We start from the raw sequence: 27,151 nt of genomic DNA, 5'->3' as shown, positions 1-27,151 counted from the left end.
TATGAGAGAATGCGAGGGTCGTCGTCGGCGCTCGGAGGTACTGGCCCCGACCGCTCCCTATCTATCATCCCAACTGTGTAACTTCAATCACGATAGGGAGCAGGTCATTCTCCCGTTGAAAGGCAGGGCTGGAGTGCTGTTGACAGCATGCAATCGGAGATCGAAGTAGCCGTCACCAGTGCAATAGTGCAGGCATATCATGTGACATGTAGCCGCTGGAACGACTTATAGGTAGGCGTAGTCAAGATGGAAGATATAACGTTCCGCCAAGTTCAACGGTATGGAAGTTGAGCATAGCTGTAGGAACTGCAGCTGAAACCGAGTTGCAACCAACCAAGGAATCAATTGGAAGACGGTGAGGCTCTGTATCTGCTTCCTCAAATTCTTTTCCACCATGAGAAAGACCGTTAAAATCGCAACCGAACCAAAGGTCATCATTGCATAGCTTTGCCAAAGGCGGTTATGGCGCAGCTACATGTAGTAGACAGCTGTGTGGGTAAGGCACAGTAGCTGTGGTTACAGCGCAGCTGCATATAGTAGATGCAGCGTTGGAACGGTCTTTATATTAAAGGCTGACCGGCTAGATAGCTAGGGGGCTAGAAAGCTGGGCGGTTGAGGCACAGCATGTCAACAAAGTGTGAGACGGAGGCTCAATCATCATACAGTCGTTGCAAATACTGAAAATGGCGACACTCGAACAACACTCCGTCCTCAATCAACGAAGAATTCTCATAACCGGTGGTAGCGGCGGTCTCGCTAGCCAGATCCTACAGCTCTTCTCGCAGCGTGGCTGCGAATACCTACACTCTGTGGATCTCCGCCAGCCTTCTCATCGCCTTGACGGTATTACGTATCATCAAGCAGACCTGACCGATCCCAATTCGATGCACCAAGTCTTCCAAGAAGTACGACCCAATATGATAATTCATACCGCTAGTCCTAAATTCGATGCCCCGAAACATATCATGTACAAAGTCAACGTGGAGGGTACCAAGACCTTGATCCAAACCGCGAAAAAACATGGGGCCCTATTCTTTGTATACACGAGCTCTGCGAGCGTTATCAGTGATGCTAAGGCTGATCTGAAGAATGCCGACGAGACCTTCCCTGTGATACTTGGTGACCAGCAGCCGGAATTCTACGTGTCTACAAAGGCCCTCGCGGAGACATATGTCCTATCACAAAACACACGATCGCAAGATGGCTCCTCGCATTTCCTGGCTTGCGCGATCCGGCCCTCTGGCATCTTTGGTGTCGGCGATCTTGTTGTGCTTCCTGGGATTTTGGACGCTTTTTTTCGTGGCCAGACAAAGGTACAGATCGGCGACAACGGCAATCTATTCGACTTCACCGAGAATAAAAACGTAGCTCACGCGCATTACCTTGCCGCCGCGGCGCTTGCCAGGTGCGAGGAGAACCCGCCTTTAGATGATGTGAGGGTAGATGGGGAAGCGTTCCTTGTCACCAATGACGAACCTCGATATTTCTGGGACTTTACGCGGACAGTTTGGAGATACGCTGGAGACAAAACGCGGCCGAATGAAGTATGGGTGATCACTAGATCATGGGCGTTGCTGCTGGCAGGATTGCTGGAGTGGGTGTTCTGGATATTCAGATTGGGCGAACCACCTCTAACGAAGACGAAAGTTCGACTTAGCTGCATGACGAGATATTTTTGTATTGATAAGGCGAAGAACAGACTTGGGTACAAACCCTTAGTTGGTCTCGAGGAGGGATTGAGGCAAGGGGTAGAGGACTGTATGAGACGGCGGAACGCAGAGCAGAGTGCTCATGTAAACACGAACGGTGTGAAACAGAAGAAACAGTGATCTTGATTGGAGTGGGAAACACGGTAGATGTAGGTATAATGTGCTATATCACCGAGCGAGTCACCTTAGCGGTTCAATATTGCTATGTTAGAATCACATGTTGACCAAGGCCTCAATATTGAGGAGGGTAGGGGAGATAGAGGAGAAGCTATATAGTCTAACTTACCTAGCTATCCTTCTTAACTTATCCTTATTTAATATACCTCACCTAAATTTCATGTTTGGCGACATTGTATTGGAATATTGACAATAAGAAAAAACGAGATGAATTTTATAAAAGTTTATTGGAGCCCTAGGAAGTCTGGATCCAACAGATGACAGAAGAAGGTCTGTGTTCCATCTTGCTATGGATGGGCAATCAAAGTCGCGAGACTCATTGTAGGTACAAGAGTACGGGTTCGATAAAGTGCAAAGTACAACCAGATTGGGCGGGACCTCCATGGATGTGTTTAGGACTAAACCGATTACGTTAAGACAAGATCGATGCAGCTGAACTGGAAAACAAGTTCTTCTCAATGTGGATTCTTAAGACCACTTAGTGTGGGCAAATTGGCATGCAGAACTGCTGTTCTGTCAAACTCCAATGGTCAAGGTCAGTCATTAGTAGGATCTAATATAGAACTAATCTTGAAAACGGATGTGAAGCGATCTGTGCCGACGCCATTCGCGTAACAGTTCAATGATTGATAAGTATCTACAAGCCCTACCAGCCACGAGCGTTGATGGCCGCAAATCAGTTCCAAACCTGTTGATCCGCTTGGGCGGAGCTGAGTGTGCTGCTGTCTCACTTATGACGCGATGAGTAGACCAGGCGCCTGGGTTTCCGAAATCGTTTGGTGCCGAACAATCTTTGTAAACCGCTGTTTGCTCAACGTTACGCAGGCCTCGCGACACCAATGGCTTAGAAACATAGTCATCAAGCATTGATATATACCGAAGGGAGAGTAGCCAGGTCGTCCCAATACCATGGTTCGGGGATTCGTCGCCGTCGTTGTTACGAGGTGGCCAGGTGCGAGTCTCTCTGTAATCGTGCTCTGCGCTCATTATTATAATTTGTCAGCCCTCGCAGGAAGCCTTCCTTGGCGACAAGAATAGAATTGAGTTTACGATTTACCGATGTGGTTGTAGGCGATCATCATGATTCTAGTCAGCTCAGAGGATGTTGCATGAGGGTTGCTAGTCAAATTGATAGACATGCAGATAGTTGCTACGTCTACTCGTTCGTTAATAACGCCGAGGCAGGAAGAACTGGTTCCGGCTCCTATGGCTGTGGATCGATTGCAAAAGGTGGACATTGACGGTGTCTATTGGGGTTAACATCCCACTCACCGGTGGACTGAAGGCGATCGACCTGCATGCTAGACTTGATTTAGTAGGGACGAGAGGTTTAGCCAATTATCCGAGAGCACAAATACAGACAGGAGCAGCAACCAATCCAGGGTGTTGTGCGTCTGATTGAATTGCTTTTCAGTCTTGAATCCTGCAGGTGACTGGAAACGTTGGTATACATGGATGCAACGGGAACGAGCGGCCGATCGAAAGCACGTAGATTCCCACCATCCAGACCGCCCTCTCTCGAATGCACAAGGTCAGTCGAGAACCAAGTTGTCGGTATCGCCCCAGGTCATTGATGGCCCCAAAGAAATGGTCATCGGGTTGTGCGCCGGTTCCGCAGGGCACGGACGCGGGTGTGAATAGCTACCATGGGTCGATACATATTGCAGTTGAGACGCAATGAGACGCAGAAACAAGTAAAAATATGGCGTGCGGCAGCGCAACTCTCCCGTATTCCCTTTTAAGCACAAACGTGTCTCCGTAGACGGCACCGGACCAAATTTTACCAACTTGCGAGAGCAGGATGCAAGAGAGATCCTTGACGGCAATAGAAGATTCATGTGCCTTCTTGATCGCACCAAAAGCGAGCCTCTCCAGCCATAGACGATCTCTGCGGTCCGTTCCCTCTAGTACGGCAGGGGTCGAGGCAGGATCTGGGTTCATGGAATGGTTGAAAGGGCGGGGAAGAGAGCTCGAGTAGCGTGATGTTTGTCCACATGGAGGTAGAAATTGGGGAAATGTGACACATGTCCAACCCTGGAGATTGATTGAATCGACCACACTTGCATCAGCAATATGGAGCCAAAGATGTGGCGAATGATATAACTGTTAACGCTACCGGCCATGATCCGGCTGACTGGCGGAGTTCAAATGCTGCTGCATCTGGCACGGATACATTTTTTATGATGGTAGCGGTCGCAGTGGGTTGCCCACGGTAGACGGGAGATTCAAGTTACAGTCTAAGGGGTTATATTTCTTTTCTCAAGAGTTGGACCGAAAAAAGTAGGGCGTCTGTCAGTCTGGGAAATGGCCGCATCATTGCGCGGGCTGTCATGGGGTGCATACAACGGCTGTTACGGAGAAGTTCGGTGACCGCCGAGCTGTGACGATGAGATATGGATAAGACTACGATCAGGCTGTACTTGATGCAGACGGAAAAATAACTGTTGATGGCGCCGCCAACCACGGAGCATGGGTGATGTGACAGGGCAATTTGCTTTTTGTTGGAAGTGGGTGGGTTTGGCTTTCGAAACCAATGAGACCCCATTCCGAATAGGACCTCACGAGTCGCACAAACAAGACTGCTGGAGTACGAGACCTGACGGCTGGTATTGGTGGCAACATGAATGAGGCGGGCCCACTGCGATTATGAACTGCTACCGAGATGATGGCCCGAAGCATTGGTGCAAAGCTGTTCTCATCGGATCTGCGATCGTGCACCTGCATACGCCACGAGTCCATGAGATCGATTGGGGCGATTGGAAAAGGAAAGCTAAGGCGCCACGCTTCGTATGGAAATGTTCCTTTTCCTGCGGCCGAGGACGACGTGCGATGCCTGCCACCAGGAACAGACCTCCAGGAGGCTTGCTTTTGATCCACCACGGACAGCAGAATGGAGCAAGGCAGGCATACCAATGGATAGAATGCGTCAAGTACCAATGGCGGAAGCGGGAGCCCCGTCGCTGGACGCTGCAACTGTTACCAGGAGAGGCAAGAGGATTTGTACTCTGCAGCATAGAGAGAGGGCGTATAAATGGGCGGAGAGCCATCTCCACGACCGACATCGAGACTGCATGAAGCAAATTGCAGCCCAAGGCTAAAAAAGAAGCATTGGCTGCGCTCTCCGTCCGACTGAGACAATACTCACGATTTTTCTTCTCTTTTCTCACAGCGATCCAACGAAATTCCGAGGCGCGACCCCTTCTCTATTAGGTGTACGACCTGACGAGTAGCTTGAGCGCATTGGTTGGCCGCTTCTGAAAGGTACGTCGGATGAGCTCGGGATGCCTATAGCAGGACTACATGAACGAGCACACGAGAAGCGATGAGTAGATTCGAGATCATGGATAGGGCGTTGGCTTTCATGCCGCCGTCATGGGCCAGCCTGGTCGTTCCTGGGAATTTCTTGGGGCAGACTTGAATTGATCTGACCATGTGTATGATATGGGGAGGTGTAGGATTGTAGGCTTAAAGTCAAAAGGAAAAGCATAGCTAATATATCGATGGTGGTATAGGACCTCAATCCGAACCGACCGCGGGTTGCAGAACCGGACGCACCACCCGAGCCAGCATCTGGTACTTCCTGTGTAGTTCTCACTGCCGAGAAGAAGGACACCACTCTGCCGGTACATTCAGCTCCGGCCGTTAACTCGTTGCTTGCAGCTTGTTGCTTGTAGCTTGCATCGCATCACATCGCACCGCATTGCATCATAGCGTTGTGATCCGACCACATCCTACCACTGCATCCACGTTCATCAATTCATTCACTGTTGGACGGACGTACGGAACTGCCTGGTGGAACAGCATTTTGTCCCCATACCTGAGGACAAAGTTTGAATTGGGCGTCTGGGCCAATTATCTCCATTGACCTTGGGGCAGCATTTCCCCTGAGGCAGCCGGAAGCGGGATTGAGACCCAGGCCGAAATAATCACGATCCAATATCAGCGAAATCGCATTGGTACATCGGAATTACGCAACCGCGGGTTCAGAGATTGGGTGTTAGCAAGATTGGCAAAGTGACGGATTGCCAAATCGGAGAGAGAGCGGCACCCATCATCACCAATTGGCGAGGTGTAGGTGTACGACGCAACCCAAGGTGAGCGGCTTCAATTTCGCTTCAATGGCTTTTCTCGGTCATTTTATTATTCACCATCCCTGCTATCCACATGGCGCTCTGGGTTCGTTGCGATGCATTCGCACGCAGGGGCCTTGTCAATGCCTCGCCCATGTCGTCGATGCAACACCGCATGCTCCAACTCGCACACCACCCACACAATGTTCATTCCGTCTCCCACTTGTCTTTCTCCAAACCCGTTCCCATAGCACATGCACACACATGACATCTCAGCCTTATCTCCAACGTCCTCCTATTTCGTCCGCGCTATGTTCTGCCCTCCACGCCGTTCTGTACAGACGGAAGCCTCCCGTCAATTAGCCTATTTCCCTGCATTGACAGGCTCCAATCAACTGCTCCTACAATGATCCTCGCGTCACAACATAGGCCGTCTTGTGGGGCAGATGCCGACCCGTTGGAGGTTTTCTGACCTCACCTCACCACCTATATCGTTCTTCCATATCACGGCGCCTAGTGACTTTACATCACAAGAGCCCATGATAAGATTAAAGGGCCTATATACTGGACTTTGCATATTCTTCGACTGATGTTCGGGTACCGTCATCACCTGCTTTCTATGGCTGGCAATGACATGCGAGCCGTAGCAGAGCTATGGTGACAGGCCTGACTCGTGGCTTGAGCTCAATTTCCTATAATTCTGCTCTAACGGCCTTCGATCCAGTAGCCTCATGGCCTGGAGTCTACATTAGAAGCCTGTGTTGCGCGCATTTCTTCTGTTTTGGACATGTTTTCCTGCATTCCTTTTGCCTGATATTTTACTTTTCCATGTTTACCTTCCACCGACTCGGCATAACGACCTCAGCTCAGCATTATCTATCGGCAATCTTTTTGAAACTTCACTAAAGTGTACTTTAGGTTTTATCCTTCATCAGATGCAAAGGGGCCGAGGACGAGGACGAGGTAGAAATCCCAATCCTTCCCGGAGTACAAGTTCGACCAGAGGAAGCAGATCCACTTCTCGACATACCACCTCCCGCGCACGCAGTCGAGCATTGAATCTAAGACGTTCAGAAAGACTTGCACAGCTTCTCAACGGCGATTCCGAACCACCAGCTATCAACGGTGCTAACGGTATTATGGCTGATGTTGCAAGACCACGGGCGCTAGGGAACAGGACCGTACGAGCACGACACCACAGCAGCCGCACCCCAGGACGATCGAGATCAGGCCATCATTCAGCCTCTCCAGAGGACATCAATTACGCTATGGATGTTATCTTACAGCCCCCTCCGACGGCCCGCGCCGGACTTCCACTGGGTGGCAATATCATTGTTCGCTTGCGCACTCTCAATGCCGATATTGAAGACGCTCTTGCGGATTCGACCAATCTTGTCGCGGTTGCCACTTTGATTCCTGGACCCAACTCAACAGGCTCGACGGACCCAGTGGTTCTCAACACATTGCTCGCAGGACGCCGTTTCGACTCAATCCACCCATTCTCAGACGACGAAGCAGACGGCCTGATCGGCTCTATGGAAATGAACAACGATCCCCGTGGCGTCGGCTATATGTACTTTCCCGAACTCACCATTCGCCAAGCGGGCACATATCGGATTCGTATCACATTAATACGCATTCGCAACTCGAGTTCCGATCCACCGGTCGCATCCGCTGCTGGAGGGGCAAGCGTTCAGATCGTAGACAGCAACCCAATCCTCGTTCAGAGCACTGGGTCCTCGTCTAACTTGGCTGCCTACAACGGTAAGTACATGGTTGCCACTTACTAGTATATACATTTCGGTTCCCTGATATTTTCTTGTGCCATGTATAGGGGATGATGATGATGACGAAGACGATGGTGGATGGCTAGATGTTCTACGATCACTCCAGACTCGGCGAAGGTCGCCCTAAGGGGACAAAGTACAAAACTTTTCGGCTCTCTTACAACATCTTTATCTCCAATTTTATCGAACGGGTTAGGGAAGCAGACGTTATTCGCGATATCTTAAGCAGTATGTACGACCAGTGTTGGGAGAGATCTTGGCCGGGTTTTCTTATTGTATCTTTCACACTTTCATTTCAATCTGTTTGGTCCTGGTGCTTTTGTACGAATGGTCGAAGGGAAAGGGGTCATATGCAGCGTGCAACATAACAACACGATCGAACATTCAGCATAGGTTTACGGCGGGTATTTAGACGGATATTGGTACTGATTGGGTTTCATTTCATTTTTATTTTGTCGAAAATATCGTTCCTCAGGTATTCTTCCCACAATAGCGAAGGTACCATATGAAGAATTTCCCCCATCATCTACCAACGGCTCCGTGCCCCCTTGTTCCTTCTATGTGATCTAACATACGTCTAAATGTGATCCCCGCGCCCCCCCTAACAAAGCACGCACACACCATTTGGGCACCAACAACGCCTTATCTATGAACCGAGCCAAGGTCTTCAATTCAGATGGAAGACGTTTAAGAAGCCCAATCCCAGCACGCTGTCATATCGACACGGCAACCCGGGCGTTCCTGCGTCAACGCGCAAGCAGCATACTACCCTGCAGCAGATCCGCTTAACGAAACCGCGATTATGACGAAAGTGACCATGGCTCTTCCCCCAACATATTCGTATCCTTGTCGGTTGTCGTTATGATGACCGTGATATGGACAGTGTATCCTAGTCATGTAAGTTGACATATCGTTGCGCTTCCATACATCCGTGGTTGAATTATTTAGAAAGTATACTACAGAGTGTATAAAGGAGATGTGATTGCTCAAATTTTAAGACGAGGTGATAATTTCTTGGGGTGTTGAAATGCCGAATGCTTGGGAGGGAGGGGAGTTGTGGCGTTTGAGCTGGGAAGAACCAAAGTTTTGATACCAAGTATGCATTTTCAAACCGATTGTGTGGCGTAAATTCCTTAGCTTGGATGCTATCAAGGTGGAGGGTCTTGAAATTCAGCTGGGATAAGAAGATTCATAACGTCTGCTACTCGACGTTCGCGGGCGAGTAGGATGCAAGTACGGTGGCGTTCGATGATGCATATTGAGCTTCAAGCCTGCTTCCTTATCATGATCACTTAATAGAGAAATTCTGAACATGTAATAGCAGTCTCGTGGTTTTCATTCTCTGCAGTGGGGGTTTGATCGTTCCTATTTACAAGACCTCCCAAGTTTGCATCGTGAGCCAAAGCAACAATCAGATGAGAAAAGACAAAAGGAAGGCTTCCATGGAGCTATGCACTGCGGCTTTTCAATATTCCCCTAGAACAGCACTAAGTCCATCACAGAACCACTCTAGTTACCGATGTCGAGCTCGGTGCTGGGCTTTCCAATGCCGATGGTGTCACCACCGTTTCCGGAGCCTCCGCTGCCGGGTGTGCAAGGTCTCCACTGGACGTGGAGCTGTTGGGTGAAAGCGACGGTTGCATCGTCGTTGGAGAGTTCTCCGTAGGCGCTGGAGTTCCTGGAGGTCAAGGCAAGGCGGTTGTTGATGTTGAGAAGACCGGTGGTTCCGCAAGGGGACCAGATGATAGCAGTGGTCTCAACCTTATCCTGCTTGGTGTAGACAAGACCATTGGCGAGGGCACCTCCTCCGGTGGCGGTCATGCGGGTTGTCGACTGGAGCTTTTGTTAGCTTGGAACTTATGACGATTCTAGGATGGACAACTTACTGTCTTGCCGGCATCTTGGGAGAAGAAGTAGGTGGTGATGAAGTTGCCAGTGACACCCTCATCCAGACGGGCCCAACCGTGGTAGGTGGCATCGACAACAGCATACTGGAATCCACCAGGGTACTTGAGGTTCAAGTGAAGCTGGCAGTTCTTGGAGTGATCGGCGGGCTTGGTGCCAGGGCCAATGTAGGTTTGGAACTGGTCAAAACCGTAGGTGATGACTGTCTTATCGGGAGAGGTGCTGGTAGAGACTGAACCCTGAGGGCAGCCATTGCCAGAGTAGGCACTGTCAATGATAGTGATCAACTCCGGGTTTGGGGCACTGCCGGACTGGGGCACCGGGGTGGCGGCAGCAAGGACCGGGAGGACGAGAGCGGCGAACTTGGAATGCATTTTGAATGATGGTTTGATTGGAGATGCAATTGAGATTGTGCGAAACGAGGCACTGGGTATTTTATGTGTTGCGTGTAAAGTGGAAGAGATGAAGAAGACTGCTGATCGATGATGATCCTCAAGGGAGGGAGAGTTTGACCATCTTTATACATCGTGATACGGCTGTTCTTAGTACCCCAGAATCATGACTTCTTGGTAGGCTTCAATCTCGACGAGCCCGGATCCTTCAAATCTGACAATGTGTATCTTGCCACTTCACCCGCCCGTCATAGCAGGGACGAATTATCACAGCTGTGCAAATCCGGTTAGTAGGAATCCAAAATTAGTTCCCATATATCCTAGTAGCTTTATGAGCTGGTTCTCGGTGGTTCTCAACGGCTACGGTATTTTCAAATCCGGCAGGACTGGCATATGGCCGCATGTTGTAGATTAGATGTTATGGCCTAGGTTGAGCTTTGTCGAGGCCCTGGGCAAACAATTGAAACAAGGAATACGAGGACTCCAAGACCCAGACGTCAACAAAGGAATTGAATATGGCCGACCCGAACGTTGATCACACCAGGTACCTGAAATTGACAGCAGAATGTATTGACAGACTAAGAGAAATATAGTGCAAATACGAAAAGCTTCGATGGTGAGGTTAAATTGATCGCCTCCACTCAAGTCTTCTACTCTCATTCTAGTCCCCCAAACCCTAGCCAGGAAGCCAAAAATAACAGTCTGGGCGAGGACGATATATTACGGTACCGAATTTGAAGTATATTGAGAGTCAGGTGACCAGTGGCAAAATGTCAATAAAATGTGTAAAGGATTACAACCAGATGTGACTGAGCGCCTGATGAATTTTCCGACACCCGGGATCGGCGTTGCTTACAGAACAGAGTCTCGACCTGCATTTGCTGTAAATTACTACTGTGCAATTTTATGGTACTTGGCAGCCGTTGCGTTGATTACCATCGACTTTGGATAAAGTGTAGTATGCGATCTAAGGGTGAGACGCAGGCTCGCTACATCCGATATGTCGACCGGGGGCAATTAAGTCCTGACCACCAATGTGCCCTTGCTTGTCATATCCTGCAGAACACGGCTGAGTATAAACGAACGACACATATCATTAACGTTACTGTCGACTTTTCAATTTCTACCCATATGAAAGCTTCATTTACGCTGCCCGCAAATATCTGTTCTTTCGCCTCAGTCCTGGGACGACTTGAAGTCTGAACCAATCTGGGTAATCCGCAATACGGTGTCAATGTCATCCAAATCAAGTGCACGGTCTTGACCGCTGGCGAGCAACTGAGCTGTTTTGATCACATTCTTAATCTCGCGTCCATTCATCTTTCGGTGAGAGAGGAAGTCCAGATCGGACGGATCTAGGCCAACACTACCGGGAGGCAAGAGTCCAACCAGATTGTGCCAGATACGCAGGCGGGCCGTTCGGTCGAGTTCAGGGTAGGATATCTTGAGATGAATACGTGATTCCAAAGCCTTGTCGAGAACTTCAACTCGGTTCGTTGTGAGGAAGAGTACTCCTCGGTAATACTCCAGCATACGAAGGAAGACTGTGACGGATCAATACTTCAATTCCCTCTTTCAATGAGTGTTAGAAGGCCAACTTACTGGATACGAGCTTGTTGCGTTCTAGACTCTCGATGGTACGTTGTTCGAGGAAGACTTCGGTTTCATCGAGAAGTAGGATAGCTTTCCATTTCGTGACCATCTCAAGGATGTCACCTAGCTGTGTCTCTACCGTTTCACTATCAACTCCCTGGTACCATTAGCATTAAGTTTTGTCTGCGGTCGTTGCAGTCGCCTACCAGCTGGGCGGCACTCATAGAGTAAAGTGGAACCCGCATATATTCAGCGACTAAACATAGCATCACGTTAGCCCGCCCTTTCGTTTACCAGGTATCATTCCAATTTGTTATTATTTTCGGATTACTCACCTGACTCCGCAGTCAACGTCTTTCCGACACCTGGCTCTCCCAGAAGAAGGATCGTAATGCCCTGTCCTATAAGTCGGGTTAGTACGCTCTCTGGCATGCAGCGTACGCGATATAATACCTTTTCCTTCAATCACGTCGTCCATGACTGTTTCACAAGCATTTTGTGACCTTGTGAACGAGAGTATGAGGTTCTTGTAGCCCTCGGGCAGGACGAGGCTGTCGAAAGCACGGTCGTCCCAGACAATCTCATGCACATCCTTGACCTTGAACTTGGCTGCAGAGAATATCAGCAATACTTCTTTCAGAGTAGCTAGAGCTGGATGAGTGGCTTACCCCAGTTCTTGGTTTTCAGGGAATAGCCTTTCACGATTGGCGAGCAAATCGGATGCAAATCCTCGGAGAGGACCTTGGGTTCTAAATCAAGGAACTCGTAAGTACGTTGTTGAGGTTTACTTCGGCCCCTGCGTTTAGAGCGCTTACCCTGAGCGCCCGTTTGTGGTGGACCCATTGAACCGGGGTGCATAGGCATAGGCATAGGCGGTGGCGGTGGATGATGCATGGGGAACCCTGGTGGAGGAGGTGGAGGCGGAGGTGGCAAGAATTGGTTAGCCATGTGAACTGGCTCAAGCTCTGAAGGTAGGTTTGGAGCGAAGTTAATAGAGCCCAGAGGCTCGAGTGGCGGGCACTCCAAAAGATTGTAACGGCAATACATCTCAGCGTGGATGATGATTCGCCCATCGACCTGCATTTTTGTCAGATGATTCTGGTTGGTAGGCTTTGTTAGCACTACTAACTGTACGCTGTCTCGCAGGAATTGTGCGATTGCCAAAGACCATTGAAGCGAAGTGAGCAGTTCCATTGTATTTCTTGTAGTGGTAGCCTTGCAATTGTTCGAACTTTTTGCCTCGTGCTGCAAGTCTGCTCTCAATGGCAGCCGAGTCGCTATGGAACTGTATTGGGTAGGCTTCAAGGTCGGTTATTGGTTTGGTTCCTTCGAATGCTTGAATGGTAAATGTATACGAGGCATATCCGAAGTTGAATCCATCCTAAGTAGTTCGATTACGTTGGACGCCGTAATGACGAGGCAATGATTGAAGACTTACCCAATCAATATATTTGGCATGCAAGCACAGGCCAGCAGACTGCGGCATAGAGGTCTTGAGGCGCATCATCATTTGTTCGCCATCAACCTGACAAAGAATGAAATCACCCGGCTTGAACAGCGTCCAGAGGTGTTTGTAGGTAATGACACCGTGGGAGAGGAGATCTTGATAAGTGCTCACTGTCTCATCGAGCTCGCTAGCAAGGACATCATACAAGAGATTGGCGTGAGAACGAGTTTCCTCATCGATTTGTGACTGCACAGACTTCTTGAATTGAGACCATCGATAGAAGAACGGAGCGAAGGGAGTGGTGAATGTAACTTTTTTCAGACCTGCGGTTACTCCCTCATATCCGTCGAAGACTTCCTCGAGCATTGGCTTGAGCAACGGACTCTGAACCACGATGGTGTGGACTATCATTGCTTTGCCCGAGACACCATGGCTTCGCTTGTTTCGTACAATGAGAGCGTAACGCTGAACGGCGTCGGTCTCTTCGGGGTTAGGCGTCACATCTTCGGGGTACTCTTCGACTTTAAAAGAACGTGTCAGTCGTATTCTATCGAGACTACATATCGCATAACCTACTCCAATTTACACAACACTAGATCAGAGGTCGTCAGCAGTGTTTCTTGAATTATGATTCCAATCATCGAGCAAGTTATGCTGGAATAGAATGGGTGGACTCCATTCCCACAATTTCATCCATCTTTGTAACTTACAGTGCATTTTCTTTCTCCCTCCCAAAGGTTCTTTACGGCACATGTCATGCCCGTATTGGGTAGTTCTTTCTTGGTGTCCTTTTGCGCCAAGGGCAACTCGGTCACAGCATCTATGCTTGGCTCTTGGTGATCTGAAGAAGAGCTTGAGATGCTCTTAACATCGTAATCCGTTGGAGCTACAGAGGGTGCCATTTTGCAAGGCTCACAAGGCTGAGATTATGGAGAACTGAAAACCTTCGATAGTTGTATGAACTGCCGTCCGTGGCATGGCTTCTTTTATCATTGTTTGCTTTCTAGGCAACAAGGCAAGTGCTGACTCGGCTGTATCACATTCATTGGATCCGATAACGTTGTACGCAAAAGCACGCAGATATCGTGCATGACGAGCTCAATGATTGGGAGAGGTAACAAGGCATCCTCTGCCAGCTCACCGGTGCTGTGCGGGGTGAGCTACTTCCACCATGACAAACTGTTGAGGACCCATTAAACATATCGGCAAGGTGGTACACGATCTCACCTGCGGCTTTTCGTGATCTGAATCAATGATACCTCGAGCATCACCATCTAGGTAGTTATGGAGAGCTGAAGTGGTGTGAGAGCTTCGTGGCCAGAATCGGACTAGCGGATAGATCAGCACAATGTCAGCTGCGTGCACCATGATAACAGCTCCAGAGAGGTCCTTAACAATGCCACTATATTTGTATTATTCTAGAATTGACGGGAAGATCTTTATGTCAACAAATAAGACTCCATCTCTTTACTACCGATCATAATCCAAAGCGACTCAAAAGGCGCTGGGTGTGAGCTGAAACGGACTTCGAAGGAGGCTTATGCATTGAGACTCGACCCCTCATCTTCGAGTGCAACATTCCAAGCGTGCATACGGAGGTAGATGTACTTTGGACCCGGAGGACCAGGAGTCCACGCCATAAAGGAGCCCAAAGTGCCCCAGAAAGGTAGGAGAGGTGAATGTCGTCGAATACTGTGCCCCACAGGGCCGTTCCCATTCCGGAGAGTACGCCGTCCCCGCACGTTCGAACGCCTGGGGGAGAGGAGTAAAGGGATATTGGGGGGGGGCAGTGTTTTGCTGTATACGGAGTCACGGAGGATGTACCTTGTACATTACATTACATAGTGTGATACTTTGTACTGGAACTTGATCCGTGTAGGGAGGTCGACGTGCCGATGAACTTCCCCGCACTCCTACAGTGCCCTGTCAGCCAATCACAACACATCATCTCCCCAATAACAACCAGAGGATACCCTTTCACCCTTACACTTTGTAAACCCCACAAGTCTCTACGGCAAAACACCCGTGCCCTCCAAGACTCAGCGCGTGACGCAAGGCAAGAAGCGCGGCCGAAAGGTACGCTTCTTTATGTACCTTCTGTCTCGCAAACCGTGGCATCTAGACTACTGTTTGCTCTCTCCAAATCCCAGAGCAACTGTCTCGAATAACCCCCATATACAGCTCGCCACAGCTCGTGACGACCTTGAATCGAGCCAGCAGATGCGGGTTACCGTCTCTCCACTTCGTTCGATCATCTAGGAGTCTAGTCTTGGCCCAGCATGAACTCCTCAAGCTATCTGGTCGGCTGCCGGACGGTCACCTTCAGACCTCAATTATCCACAAGCCGGTCTAACTTGAGGCTCATTGCTTCGGCTCTCACCATTCACTCAGCGCCAGTTCTCGCTCGTCGTGACTTGAGCTCCAAGCGCCACAAGTCGCAACAGCCAACTGCAAGTCCTCGGAGCCTTTGCCGTCCACGACCTCTGTACCTGCAGAAACATGTTCAGGTTACACCACCCACAGAGCTTGTTCGTTTTGCATCCCTTGCTGCAGACCCGCATGACGAGGAGATCCCGACCAGTCCACCCTTCACTGCCGGTCCGTATTCCACGCTGACTGTAGGAATCCCGCGCGAGAGCTTCCCGGGTGAACGCCGCGTGGCCATCACTCCCCAGAATGTCAAGCTACTTCTGAAGAAAGGTTTCTCCCGCATTCTGATCGAGCGAGGTGCTGGCCTAGAGGCCCAATTCACCGACGAGGCCTACGAGCAAGCTGGTGCCAAGACGGTTGATCGCAGGAGCGTTTTCAGCGAGAGTGACATCTTGCTGAAGGTGCGAGCCCTCAGCATCGATGGGCCGGACAGCGAAGTCGATGCCATCCGGGAGGGGGCTACGGTCATTTCGTTCCTTTACCCCGTGCAGAACAAAGCCGTCGTTGATAGACTTTCCGACCGAAAAGCTACTGCATTTGCCATGGATATGGTACCTCGCATTTCTCGCGCTCAGGTTTTTGATGCATTGAGGTGATTATAGTCTCCAGAATCGCTGCAACTTGTGCTAACTCAGAGTCAAGTTCTATGGCGAACATTGCGGGTTACAAAGCTATTTTAGAGGCTTCAAACCATTTCGGACGTTTCCTGACTGGTCAGGTGACTGCTGCAGGAAAGGTAAATTCGCTCTTATACATAGGAAGCTTTCAAAGTGTGGAGCTAATTATGAACAGATTCCTCCCTGCAAAGTGCTTGTCATTGGAGCTGGTGTTGCAGGTTTGAGTGCTATTGCCACGGTAAGACAAAACACCACACATTATGTTGCAATCAAGCTAATTGAATCAGGCTCGCCGTATGGGTGCAATCGTTCGTGGTTTTGATACCCGCTCTGCAGCTCGCGAGCAAGTCCAGTCTCTCGGTGCTGAATTCATTGAAGTTGAGCTTCAGGAAGATGGTTCCGGAACAGGTGGTTACGCGAAAGAGATGTCCAAGGAGTTCATCGAAGCTGAGATGAAACTCTTCCACGAGCAATGCCGCGAAGTTGATATTGTGGTTACTACGGCCCTCATTCCCGGAAAGCCTGCTCCGAAACTCATCACCAAAGCTATGCTCGGCGCCATGAACCCCGGATCTGTCGTCGTTGACCTCGCAGCTGAAGCTGGAGGAAATTGCGAAGCTACAGTTGCCGGGAAGATCAACCGTTACAATGGAGTCACAGTGATTGGTATGTAGATTTTACATAACTTTCCGGATCAACCTAACACGCGTCTAGGCTACACTGATCTCCCATCTCGTCTGCCAACCCAATCTTCGACTTTGTATTCCAACAACGTTACCAAATTCTTGTTTTCCCTCGTTCCTGAAGACAAGAAGGAAAAGTATTACGACGTTGACCTAAAGGACGAGGTTACCCGTGGCTCCATCGTAACATACAATGGAAAAGTCATTCCTCCTGCACCACGACCCGCCCCGCCACCAGCACCAGCTTCGAAGGCACCATCGCCAGCTGATCAAGTCGCCAACATTGTAGCACTGACGCCATGGCAAAGCCAAACTCGTGAGGTTGCAGGCATCACCGCAGGAATGACGACTGCCCTAGCTCTTGGAAAATTCACTGGCCCTTTGTTCATGTCTAACGCCTTCACGTTCGCTCTCGCCAGTCTCATCGGATATCGGGTGGTTTGGGGAGTCGCACCGGCCCTGCATTCGCCTTTGATGAGTGTCACCAATGCCATCTCTGGTATGGTCGGTATCGGTGGCTTCTTCGTCATGGGAGGTGGATATCTCCCCGAAACGATACCCCAGACTCTTGGTGCACTCTCTGTCCTTCTCGCTTTTGTCAATGTATCTGGAGGTTTCGTCATCACCAAGCGCATGCTGGACATGTTCAGACGGCCAGGTGATCCTGCAGAGTTCCCCTGGCTTTATGCCGTTCCAGCTCTATTGTTTGGCGGAGGTTACGTCGCTGCTGCCAGCACTGGCATGGCAGGCCTTGTCCAAGCTGGATACCTAGTCAGTAGTGTTCTCTGCATGACTTCATTGTCAGGACTCGCTTCTCAAGCTACCGCCCGCCGTGGCAATCTCCTCGGAATCCTTGGTGTCTTCTCTGGTATTCTCGCATCGCTACTTGCAGTCGGTTTCCCCACAGACGTACTGGTTCAATTCGGTGGCCTCGCTGCTGCTGGAACGGTCGCTGGACTCGTCATTGGACGCAGAATCACCCCCACGTCTCTCCCTCAGACCGTCGCTGCTTTGCACTCCGTCGTCGGTCTTGCCGCCGTTCTTACCAGTATCGGTAGCGTCATCGGCCACAGCGGCGACGTCTCGACCTTGCATATGGTGAGTGCCTACCTGGGCGTCCTCATTGGAGGTATAACGTTCACTGGAAGTTTGGTCGCGTTCATGAAACTGGCTGGGCGGATGTCCTCCAAGCCTCTCATATTCAAAGGAAGACACGTTCTCAACACCTCCCTGCTCGCAGCCAACGTGGGCACAATGGGATACTTCTTGACGGCGGCCTCGGGCGCACCATTGATAGGCGCGGCCTGCTTGACCGGCAACGCTCTGCTCAGTTTCATAAAGGGATACACGACAACCGCAGCCATTGGAGGCGCAGACATGCCCGTCGTTATCACGGTGCTAAACGCATATTCTGGGTTCGCTCTGGTTGCTGAAGGCTTTATGTTGGACAATTCCCTTTTGACGACCGTCGGAGCACTCATTGGTGTCTCTGGCTCAATCCTGTCGTACATCATGTGCGTGGCAATGAACCGATCCCTCACGAACGTCCTCTTCGGCGGAATAGCGACCACACCGCAGAGTCAAGCCACCAAGATCGAAGGCGAAGTCACCAAGACGACTGCCGAAGAGACGTCCGAGGCGCTCGCGAACGCAGAAAACGTCATCATCGTCGTCGGCTACGGCATGGCAGTCGCGAAAGCACAGTACGCCATCTCAGACTTCGTCAAGTACCTACGCAGCAAGGGCGTCAATGTGCGCTTTGCCATCCACCCAGTCGCGGGACGCATGCCGGGCCAGTGTAACGTGCTGCTGGCCGAGGCGTCGGTCCCCTACGACATCGTGCTCGAGATGGACGAGATTAACGACGACTTCCCGGACACGGACGTCACGCTCGTCATTGGCGCGAACGATACTGTAAATCCGATTGCGATGGAGCCTGGTTCCGCGATCGCGGGTATGCCGGTGTTGCATGCGTGGAAGAGCAAGCACGTCGTGATTATGAAGAGAGGCATGGCTAGTGGGTATGCAGATGTGCCGAACCCAATGTTTTACATGGAGAACACGAAGATGCTTTTCGGCGATGCAAATGATAGTTGCAATGGTATGTCTAGCCTCCCCCTATTTAAATTATATATGCTAATCATTTCACAGCTATTAAACGGGCTCTCGAGGAGAAGAAGTAACGACGGTATGGATAGACGGGCAGCCGACGATGTAGATGGCGTAACACCCGATCTTTTCCTTCCTTTTTTCCCTCATTTTCCCCATCTCTCTTCTCGCTTCACTTGCAGACATCTATATCTGGCGCCTTTTGGGATCGAACAACCAGCACCTACCTACCCATCCCACCAGTCTATATCAGTAAGGCAGAAACCCGCACATATAGCATATAGCGTAGATGCATCGGAATAGACCACCACCGCCGTATATTGCCTTGCTGTGCACATGAAAACCCGCTTTTTGCAGTCATCGTGACGTGATGTTGTGCCACAGCAGCAAGCAGTACGGGATTTCGATCTCATCATGTACCACCTGGCAGACATGCACGACCTTTCGCGTTTGGGGTTTCTGAAGAAATTAAGACAATAGAAACCATGCAGGTCCTAGAAGTCAAAATAAAGAATCCACTACTCCCTCAAGTCCAGCCACCAAGCGGACATTCCAGCGCCGTCGTGGTCGTCGTCTTCATCGGAAGAGAGAGGAAGCACCAACGCATGAACGGCTGAGCAGCAGCGGGCGCTAACCCCAAAGCAGCCAAACGACGTTTGTGGAGTTACGAGTCGCGCACGGACCGGGAAGGAGTGGGGAACGAAACAGGGATGTCCATCTCTGGGTGGACGATGACGTACCCGAACCCGTACGAAAGTGAACCGCGACGTAACATTTTCCAATGTTTGAGGTGGAAGGGGTGGGAACAGGGCTGAAGGATGGAGTGGGGAATAGTGGGAATGAGAGTGCATGATTCCGGAATCTTGGAAATGGATGGGGAAATTAAATCATGTGGAAATCGTAATCCTTTTGGGTCTTTCTTCTCTTATACGTAATGCCTCATACTTCCTACTCATCATACAACAAACAACAATTCTTTGAAGCTCCAACAGAATTCTGTGTCTGAATCGCTTGTAAGTATACTCTTGAGTCGTCGTATAATTGTCATCATGTTCGTCCAAAGGTTCCTCGATGTTCTGGCCAAACTGCCCAACATACCGTTCATCTACCATATTAACTGTCCTACACTGAACCCCAACACTCTACGTATGAGTACGGAGTGTAAAATACTAACTCCTTAGCCATAGATCCTCCCATCCAGAAAAGAACAACCGGCCAACCCAAACATACAACATGTCCTCCTCACAAATCCCAATCCTCTTCACCCTCCCGCCCTCAAACCGCCATGAACTCATCCTCCTGGACACCTCCACGAAACCCACCTTGAAATCCCTAAGTACTATCCTCCCATCCCATCCCCTCACCTTCCTCCTTCTGTCCAACCCCCAAACTAACACACAGCCAAAACAGACAAACAAATCACCACCACGATCTCCACGTCCCCCAACTGCGCCGAATTCATGTCCAAGTACAAAGCCAAGCCCGAAGATGGCGAGGCAGCAGGGGGAGCGGGTGGGAAGGAGACGATACAGGAGTTCAGGGTGCACTGGAGCGAGGCGGGTAGGGACAGGAAGGTATGGCCCGAGTACACGACGCTGACGGAGGGGAACCTGGCGGCTGTGCTTGAGGTGTTGAAGTTGGGCGTTGGGAAGGACGTCCTGGAGATTAAGTTGGGGAAGGGGGAGTGAGAAGTTTTCCTTGAAGGGCTAGTGTATGAGTATGGTTATGCTGGGAGGGTTTCATTTGTATGATTTCGTGTTTTGCTTGATGGGGTCTGGGGATAGTGAGGTCATGGGTAATGATGATGCCATGGATGGAGTGGGGAAGGTCGATAAAATGATAAGAGGAACACATGGATGATCATGTAGTTGCTTGGTTATATTTCTCACTGGAGTTGGTTCGAAAGCAATTGATTGATGATTGATAATTGATTGATTGGACATGACCATTACTTTTCCCTGATTGGAGATTGAGTTGGTTTGCGTGGGCAGAATATGTGCAAGGAGCTTTCTCGTCCAGTCGCCTCTGGAGAACGCATCTTTTGAGAAATGGAGAAGAAAAGAGCCACCGACAGAAAAACTGCGAGATAAACCATGAAGATAACGCAAACCCCATTCACCATTCCCTAGTTGTGCGTCCGGCACAGTCGTATGAGCACGTTATGTGCTCAGTCAGTCGAAAAAGAAAACAGTGGAAGAAGAAAAAGTACAAAGAAAATATTCCCATGTCGATGCCCATACAGGACAGAAAGGCACTGAAGTAATATCTAGTGCGGCCCGAAAGGCGGAGGGTATCCATACCGAAGGGTGACTCCGGTGAAAAATAAAGAACAAGGGGATGATGATGATGAACCTGTCCAACGCCGATTTCCTAGGAGTTACAATGCTGATGCTTATGCTGATTTTCCATGACACACGCGCTCGATGGGCGAGAGAGTCCATGTCTGCTACTTCTCGTTCTGCTCAGCAACCATGTGCTGCCAATGAACGAGCTCACGGCTGAGGTCGTCCATCATCTGCAAGGTATCGAGTTTTCTGAACACATCCAGGTCCTCGTTTGTTTTGTTATCGTCTTCTTTGGAGTGGCCATTCGTGGCTTTGGGCGATTCCACAGCTGGCGCTGGTGAACGCTTCTCGCCAGCCATCTCGACCTGTCTTTGAGCGATGTAATTCTGCATCACACCTGCAGGTCGTCGGATTTCATTCCAAGACAGCTTCTCCAACCTCCAGCCTTTGGACTTTATGGGTTTGCTCGCGGTTGCTCCATCGCTACTGTCATGTCCATTGCTCACGCCATTGGTAGCACTTATCTGTGGCGAATTCGGCGTATCTTGGTTCGGCGCTGGCGAAGCACCATTCGTGGTAGGGGTCGGTGCGTCTCGTGTGTACTGGTTCCGACCCAGCCTGCTCTGTCGCTTCTGAGGTGGTCTTCCCGACTTTCGCTGCACTGGTGGAGGTCGCGTTTCGACGGTCGGGGTCTCTGGAGGTACCGATTCGGATTCTGTCGGTGGTGCGGGTTCTTCAGTAGGTGTAACTTCTGGGATCTCGATATCTGCGCCCGGTTAGATGGCAGTCCTTCACATCACCCTTTCCACAGCATACCATCGGCTTTCCGTCGCTCTGCTCGGCCCTTTCGCCTATTTGCAGCTTCTGCCCTCTCCCGCTCGCGCTCTTTGTCACGAAGCTCCTTCTCACGCTGGCTCCTTGCGGCAGCTCCTCGAGGCTTTTGTTTGGCGATCAGCGGCTTAGACATGTCGTCATCCGATTCGAGTACAGGTGATCCGCTAGGAGATCTCGAGCTTGTCCGTTGCCGTTTGAGTTCAGGCTTCACCCTGCAGAAAATTGGTCAGCACCCGATCTTATGCACTTCGATTCAATTGCAAGATATCAAACATACTCCTCGCTGTCGTCACGGCTCCTCTTCTTTCTGTTGCTACTGCTGTTATCGGACGGGGCTTTTCCGCCTTCGTTCTTGCTTTCTTCCAAAACCTTCCGTAACACCTCGTCTTCATCATAAGCCGCTCGACTGTTCATCGTAGAGCGTCGTTTGCTAAATGACTCAGCGCTTGCACGAGAAATTCTGTCCTTATCTCTAGTGTTCTTGTTCTCCGGTTCTTTCGAGAGGGAGGCTCTCCGCGCATTTCTGCCGTGGTGGGCATCGTAAACGGGGAGGTATCGAGAGTATTTCTGCCTATATAGAATAAACCGGTTAGCTATGGACAGATTTGAGGAGCTGCTAGAGAGCAGCGTCCGGAATTGGTGACGCAGATCTCCTCTCGCCGGTGGTGGCTAGAGAAAAACCACAATCGACAGCTGCGCTCCACCTCATCGGAGCAATATTGAGAGTATGACTGACCCTTTGGAGCTTGTCATGAGTTTGTGTAGATCCTTCCTGCACTCCTCGCAGAAATATTCTTCGGGGCTGGTCGCCTCATCCATGATGCCGACGCAGCCTCCATGCTGCCAGACTTTGCAAATGTCGCATTGGATGAATAGGCCGCCTGCATCATCGTTCTGTACGTCAGAGTCCGCTATGGCGGATGATTGAGCATCTTTGGACTTGCCGGCATCCGATGGTGGACCCGGGTATTCCTGCTGACCACACACGCATCGTGTGATCTCCTCCTCCTCCGCAATCTCTTCGTCGAGTTCGTAGTCGTTCTTCATTGAGCCGTCCTCCTCATTGTCTTGCCCGCGGGTTCGGCGTCGGGTCAGAGGCGGTTCCACCTCGGTGCCGTTGAGCGGCTCGTCGCCCTCCTCGGATGACAGTGAGTGTGGGGTCGACGACTTGTGAGGCGATGACTGCTTCTGGATCGATCTGGTCGCTCGATCGGTGCGCGCGGACGAGACAGAGGACGATGAGGTGCTGGGTGCTGCCGGGACGATTGAAGGCGGCTGGGTGATGCGAGCCCGCGACGAGCGACGCGGCGACATCGAACTAGAAAGAAACAGCTGCGCTCAACAAGCCTATCGACGATAGGAAGGAGACAGCAAGCCGGTTGTCAATGATTACCGGGCAGAGCTGGCTGTTTGTTGAGGGAAGGAGAGGTGACGGGCGCAAGTGCGGAGACTGCGGGACAAAAGCTAGTCGAGCTTCAAAGGGCGGCGACAAGGTGGATTGGCGATTGGATGACGATGTCCAAGCATCCCAGAAGCATCATACGAGCTTGCGGGGCAGAGCGCAGCGTGTATCTAGGGCAATGGGGTATGGATAGAGTTGTAGGAGGCGTGAGGGAGCAAAGAATCGAGTCCAGAAAGTGGGCGCAAGACGCGAAAGCTCGGGTGTTCTGGTCTACCGTACTTTGGTACGGCGGATCATATCAGCCAAAAGTGCAGTTTACCGGGGTTCGGCAACAGCCGGAATTGGCCGCCGCTGTGAAGGGCAGACGTGTGAGAGAAGAACGATGGATACAAGCACATGATTCTGTTCTTCTGGTAAAGAGAAGAAAATATTGGGAGGAGTCGAGAGGGAAAAAGAACACAAAATGGATGTGATCTCAGACGAAAGATTGAGCGGTGACGGTGACCTTGGATGGTGGATTTGGGGGAAGTCGCGCTTGCCGACGCCATTATTGGCCATTCACGTGTGTGTTCCACGCTAGTCCCGAATAGTTAAATTGGAGCTTGAGGGGTTTTTTCTTCTTCGGCTATGACTCTATTGGACGCTGACATCCATTCCGTGAGCTATGTATATCTACTCGGGTAGTACATACATTCACATTGAAGTGAGGACTTCAGCTCCGTCTGTATAGATACACATCGGCTCTATTGCACATCATGGCATCTAAGCGTTTACGTGTTCACTTGCACGTGGGCAGAGCTATCCAACTTTCCTGTATCGGTTATATTTAGGCGACATAAACCATCGGCAGCATCCATGAACTGATCAATTAATATACCTACACATACAATATCAAGAAGAGAAAAGTCATATCACAAGAACAAACAATGAATAAAAGGATATTCAAATCCTCCCCCTCATGCCTTCACGGCATGTGTGCCCGTCACCGGTGCACCATTCCAACCTGATTCCTTCTTCGCAGATCCAGCCGACATCCCATTCGCACCTCTCAGCTTCTCGTCCTGCGCCATCCCATTGTGCGTGCCATTGAACCTCAACCCGGAGATACCTGGGTATCCCTTCACGCCCGTCGCCTTCTCGAGCCTCGATGCCAGATCCTCGGAGACCTCGCGGAAGATTCCGATCTGGCGCTTGATGATCTCCTTGTCGGAGCAGTTGGCCATGTGGCCGGACACGTTGCCGATGAAGCGCTCCTTTGCGCCGTCGTCGAACACTCTCTCCCATAGCGCGCGCGGGGCGTTGAAGTCTTCGGGTCGGATCTCGGAGAGGAAGGTAACGGCGTTGCCGATGAAGTGGCCGTGGGTCTTGTCGAGGTCGGTCTGGCGCTCCTTGAAGGTCACGGGCTCGATGGAGGAAAGGTAGTTTGGTCGCGAACCTTGGTTGTAGAAGGCCATGGCACCGTTTCGCTGGAAGTTTGCTCCTTTGTATGCCGTCCTGGGAGCGTTCACGGGGAGCTGCTGATAGTTCGGGCCAATTCGGTGGCGGTGAGTGTCTGGATAGGAGAAGAGGCGGCTCTGGAGGACGGGATCCGCTGATGGCTCGATTCCGGGGATCAAATGAGAAGGAGCGAACGCAATTTGCTCGATCTCGGCGAAGTAGTTCTGGACGTTCTCATTAAGGAAGAACTCGCCGACCTTACGGAGAGGGAACTGCTTCTGGGGCCAGATGTGGGTGAGGTCAAAGACGTTGATCTTCTGTTTCTCCCAGAGCTCCTCAGCCTCCTTCGCGGTCATAGTTTGGATGTTGACGTCCCAGCCTGGGTAATCGCCATGCTCAATGGCGAAGAACAGATCCTTCTGTGCGTAGTCGGGAGACTTGGACGCGGAGTCGGCTTGAGTGATGAACTTGGTCCCTTGCTTCGAGTTGAAGTGGAATTGACAATAGACCCACTCGCCTTTTTTATTGATGAGCTTGAAGGTATGGCCACTGTATCCATGCATGAACCTGTAGCCGTCCGGGATACCGCGGTCGCCCATCAAGATCATGACCTGGTGAACAGACTCCGGGTTCTGCGAAAGGTAATCCCAGAAGACAGTCGAGTCATCCGCATGGGTGAGGTTTGTAGCTGGATGGCGTTTCTGAGTATGAATGAAGTGCGGGAACTTGGCAGCATCGCGGAGGAAGAACACAGGGGTGTTGTTCGCCACCATATCCCAGTTTCCCTCAGACGTGCGGAACTTTACAGAGAAGCCTCGAGGATCGCGAGCACAATCGTGGGAGCCAGACTCGCCGCCAACGGTTGAGAATCGAACTGAGATGGGGCACTCAGCGCCCTCCTTGAAGATCTCGGCCAAACTCAAGTCTTCGAGAGAGTTGGTGGTCTTGTAGTACCCATGAGCGCCGCCTCCTTTTGCGTGAACAACGCGCTCGGGAATGCGTTCGCGGTCGAAATGTGAAAGGAGATCAATCAAATGGAAGTCTTGGAGCAGGAGTGGGCCATTCTCGCCAACACGCTGGGATTCGTATGGGTGGGGATACGGTGCGCCATTGCTTGTGGTGTAAATGGTATCCTGCGACTTGGTGTTGCGATCCTCAGTATAACTAGGATAAAAATCGCCGTTGTGTTGATCCGTTGCTGAAGGTGCCATAATGGGTTCTAGTTGTTGGAATTTTGGGTATGATCACAAGTTGATATCTGCTGTAGGCACTGTGAGAAAGACAACTACCTTTCGTGAGGAGGATGACATGAAATCATTATATGGACTACAAGCAATTGATGAAGGCATGATTGTTGGCCACTAATACTATTTGGATAGCTGATTGGCAGGCACATCTGACAGCTTGCCCTCAGATCTCATGATGACGCTATTGCAAAAGCTTAATCGATGACGATGTCGATAAATCGGTAACTGGGGGAACTCCCGCCCATCGCTCATTTGCCCCCACTATGCGTTCATTGTCCAACCCCAAATGTTGCAAATTGGATCTGGACGCTCGTACATTTCTAAGCTTACATCTGTAATTGGCCTTGTTTCCTGAGTTGTTATCAACACCCTTTCTGCAATTGGTCTGTCGGCTCCACACTTCAACTTCGACTTGGTTGCTCCTTACACGAGTATCATTTCTTGTGCGCTCCTCACACAGAAAGTTGTCTTCCACGGCGAACGCTAAGCAGTTGACCGTTCCCCTTCTCGACTTTGAGATGTGCCGAGAATCCTCGGAATGCTAGCGTGGATTGAACCCATATCCTCTTCGGCCTCGAAATGGGGTAGAGATTCCAGACATGCCAAGCATCACTGCTCACATCCATCACAACTGGCATGAGAGCAGTAGAACGTTTCAAGGGTTTTTAAACAAATCAAGGGGGTATTTCGTTTCTCGACCCAGATCCAGATCAGGTCAGGTCAGTTCATAAACTACATACATAGACTATTGCAAGATGTTGCATAGCTGTTAAATTATATCGTCCCGTCATCCGTACATCTTCGTACTCCATGCCGGCGCGTGTCCGCCATGTCCAGTCCATCCATTTCATTACTGTCCTTGCCATGCACCCCTCAAGGGCCCACAGCAATATACGTGAAAATTGAGGTGAGAACGACTATGTGGGGAATAGAACCAAATAAGTGCATCCGAGACCGCCAGGGAAGAAAACAGGGAAATCCCAAAACATTAATAACAGAGAACGAGTCGCAGGTGAACGCTGGGTGT

General features: G+C 50.6%; 9 protein-coding genes across 9 annotated transcripts; 4 read left to right on the top strand and 5 right to left on the bottom strand.

The window, feature by feature from the left end:
• Positions 1-683: 683 nt before the first annotated feature.
• Positions 684-2,211, top strand: BU24DRAFT_433058 (C-3 sterol dehydrogenase/C-4 decarboxylase family protein; the record flags this gene model as incomplete). Its single annotated transcript, XM_033529950.1, has 3 exons — positions 684-1,268; positions 1,308-1,793; positions 2,110-2,211. 3 exons carry the CDS (start codon positions 684-686, stop codon positions 2,209-2,211), a joined length of 1,173 nt encoding a protein of 390 aa, XP_033383949.1.
• Positions 2,212-7,095: 4,884 nt separating this feature from the next.
• Positions 7,096-7,870, top strand: BU24DRAFT_408809 (uncharacterized protein; the record flags this gene model as incomplete). Its single annotated transcript, XM_033525879.1, has 2 exons — positions 7,096-7,720; positions 7,791-7,870. 2 exons carry the CDS (start codon positions 7,096-7,098, stop codon positions 7,868-7,870), a joined length of 705 nt encoding a protein of 234 aa, XP_033383948.1.
• Positions 7,871-9,252: 1,382 nt separating this feature from the next.
• Positions 9,253-10,068, bottom strand: BU24DRAFT_450288 (uncharacterized protein; the record flags this gene model as incomplete). The annotated part of the gene is made up of 2 exons (XM_033531016.1): positions 9,630-10,068; positions 9,253-9,576 (listed from the first exon to the last, which is right to left on the bottom strand). Exons 1-2 carry the CDS (start codon positions 10,020-10,022, stop codon positions 9,253-9,255), a joined length of 717 nt encoding a protein of 238 aa, XP_033383947.1. The 5' UTR covers positions 10,023-10,068.
• Positions 10,069-11,216: 1,148 nt separating this feature from the next.
• Positions 11,217-13,982, bottom strand: BU24DRAFT_408807 (P-loop containing nucleoside triphosphate hydrolase protein; the record flags this gene model as incomplete). The annotated part of the gene is made up of 10 exons (XM_033525878.1): positions 11,217-11,584; positions 11,643-11,790; positions 11,840-11,889; positions 11,969-12,034; positions 12,087-12,242; positions 12,302-12,710; positions 12,763-13,014; positions 13,072-13,601; positions 13,657-13,672; positions 13,791-13,982. 10 exons carry the CDS (start codon positions 13,980-13,982, stop codon positions 11,217-11,219), a joined length of 2,187 nt encoding a protein of 728 aa, XP_033383946.1.
• A 1,062-nt stretch (positions 13,983-15,044) lies between these two features.
• BU24DRAFT_390889 (PNTB-domain-containing protein) lies at positions 15,045-19,483 on the top strand. The gene is made up of 6 exons (XM_033525089.1): positions 15,045-16,102; positions 16,153-16,246; positions 16,303-16,365; positions 16,415-16,793; positions 16,842-18,911; positions 18,962-19,483. Exons 1-6 carry the CDS (start codon positions 15,360-15,362, stop codon positions 18,991-18,993), a joined length of 3,381 nt encoding a protein of 1,126 aa, XP_033383944.1. The 5' UTR covers positions 15,045-15,359; the 3' UTR covers positions 18,994-19,483.
• On the bottom strand, positions 18,964-19,483 carry BU24DRAFT_421899 (uncharacterized protein). The gene has a single exon (XM_033527842.1). The coding sequence runs from the start codon at positions 19,351-19,353 to the stop codon at positions 19,147-19,149; it is 207 nt and encodes a 68-aa protein (XP_033383945.1). The 5' UTR covers positions 19,354-19,483; the 3' UTR covers positions 18,964-19,146.
• A 197-nt stretch (positions 19,484-19,680) lies between these two features.
• On the top strand, positions 19,681-20,828 carry BU24DRAFT_421898 (uncharacterized protein). Its single transcript, XM_033527841.1, has 3 exons — positions 19,681-19,932; positions 20,107-20,255; positions 20,330-20,828. Exons 2-3 carry the CDS (start codon positions 20,153-20,155, stop codon positions 20,605-20,607), a joined length of 381 nt encoding a protein of 126 aa, XP_033383943.1. The 5' UTR covers positions 19,681-19,932; positions 20,107-20,152; the 3' UTR covers positions 20,608-20,828.
• A 537-nt stretch (positions 20,829-21,365) lies between these two features.
• BU24DRAFT_461841 (uncharacterized protein) lies at positions 21,366-23,352 on the bottom strand (the record flags this gene model as incomplete). Its single annotated transcript, XM_033531931.1, has 4 exons — positions 21,366-21,970; positions 22,021-22,250; positions 22,316-22,609; positions 22,775-23,352. 4 exons carry the CDS (start codon positions 23,350-23,352, stop codon positions 21,366-21,368), a joined length of 1,707 nt encoding a protein of 568 aa, XP_033383942.1.
• An 805-nt stretch (positions 23,353-24,157) lies between these two features.
• BU24DRAFT_421896 (catalase) lies at positions 24,158-26,227 on the bottom strand. Its single transcript, XM_033527840.1, has one exon. The coding sequence runs from the start codon at positions 26,086-26,088 to the stop codon at positions 24,397-24,399; it is 1,692 nt and encodes a 563-aa protein (XP_033383941.1). The 5' UTR covers positions 26,089-26,227; the 3' UTR covers positions 24,158-24,396.
• Positions 26,228-27,151: the final 924 nt, after the last annotated feature.

This window comes from Aaosphaeria arxii (genome assembly GCF_010015735.1).
Source record: "Aaosphaeria arxii CBS 175.79 unplaced genomic scaffold BU24scaffold_4, whole genome shotgun sequence".
Taxonomy (NCBI): Eukaryota; Fungi; Ascomycota; class Dothideomycetes; order Pleosporales; genus Aaosphaeria; species Aaosphaeria arxii.
The sequence above is the reverse complement of the archived record's forward strand: the minus strand, read 5'-3'. Positions and strand labels throughout refer to the sequence as shown.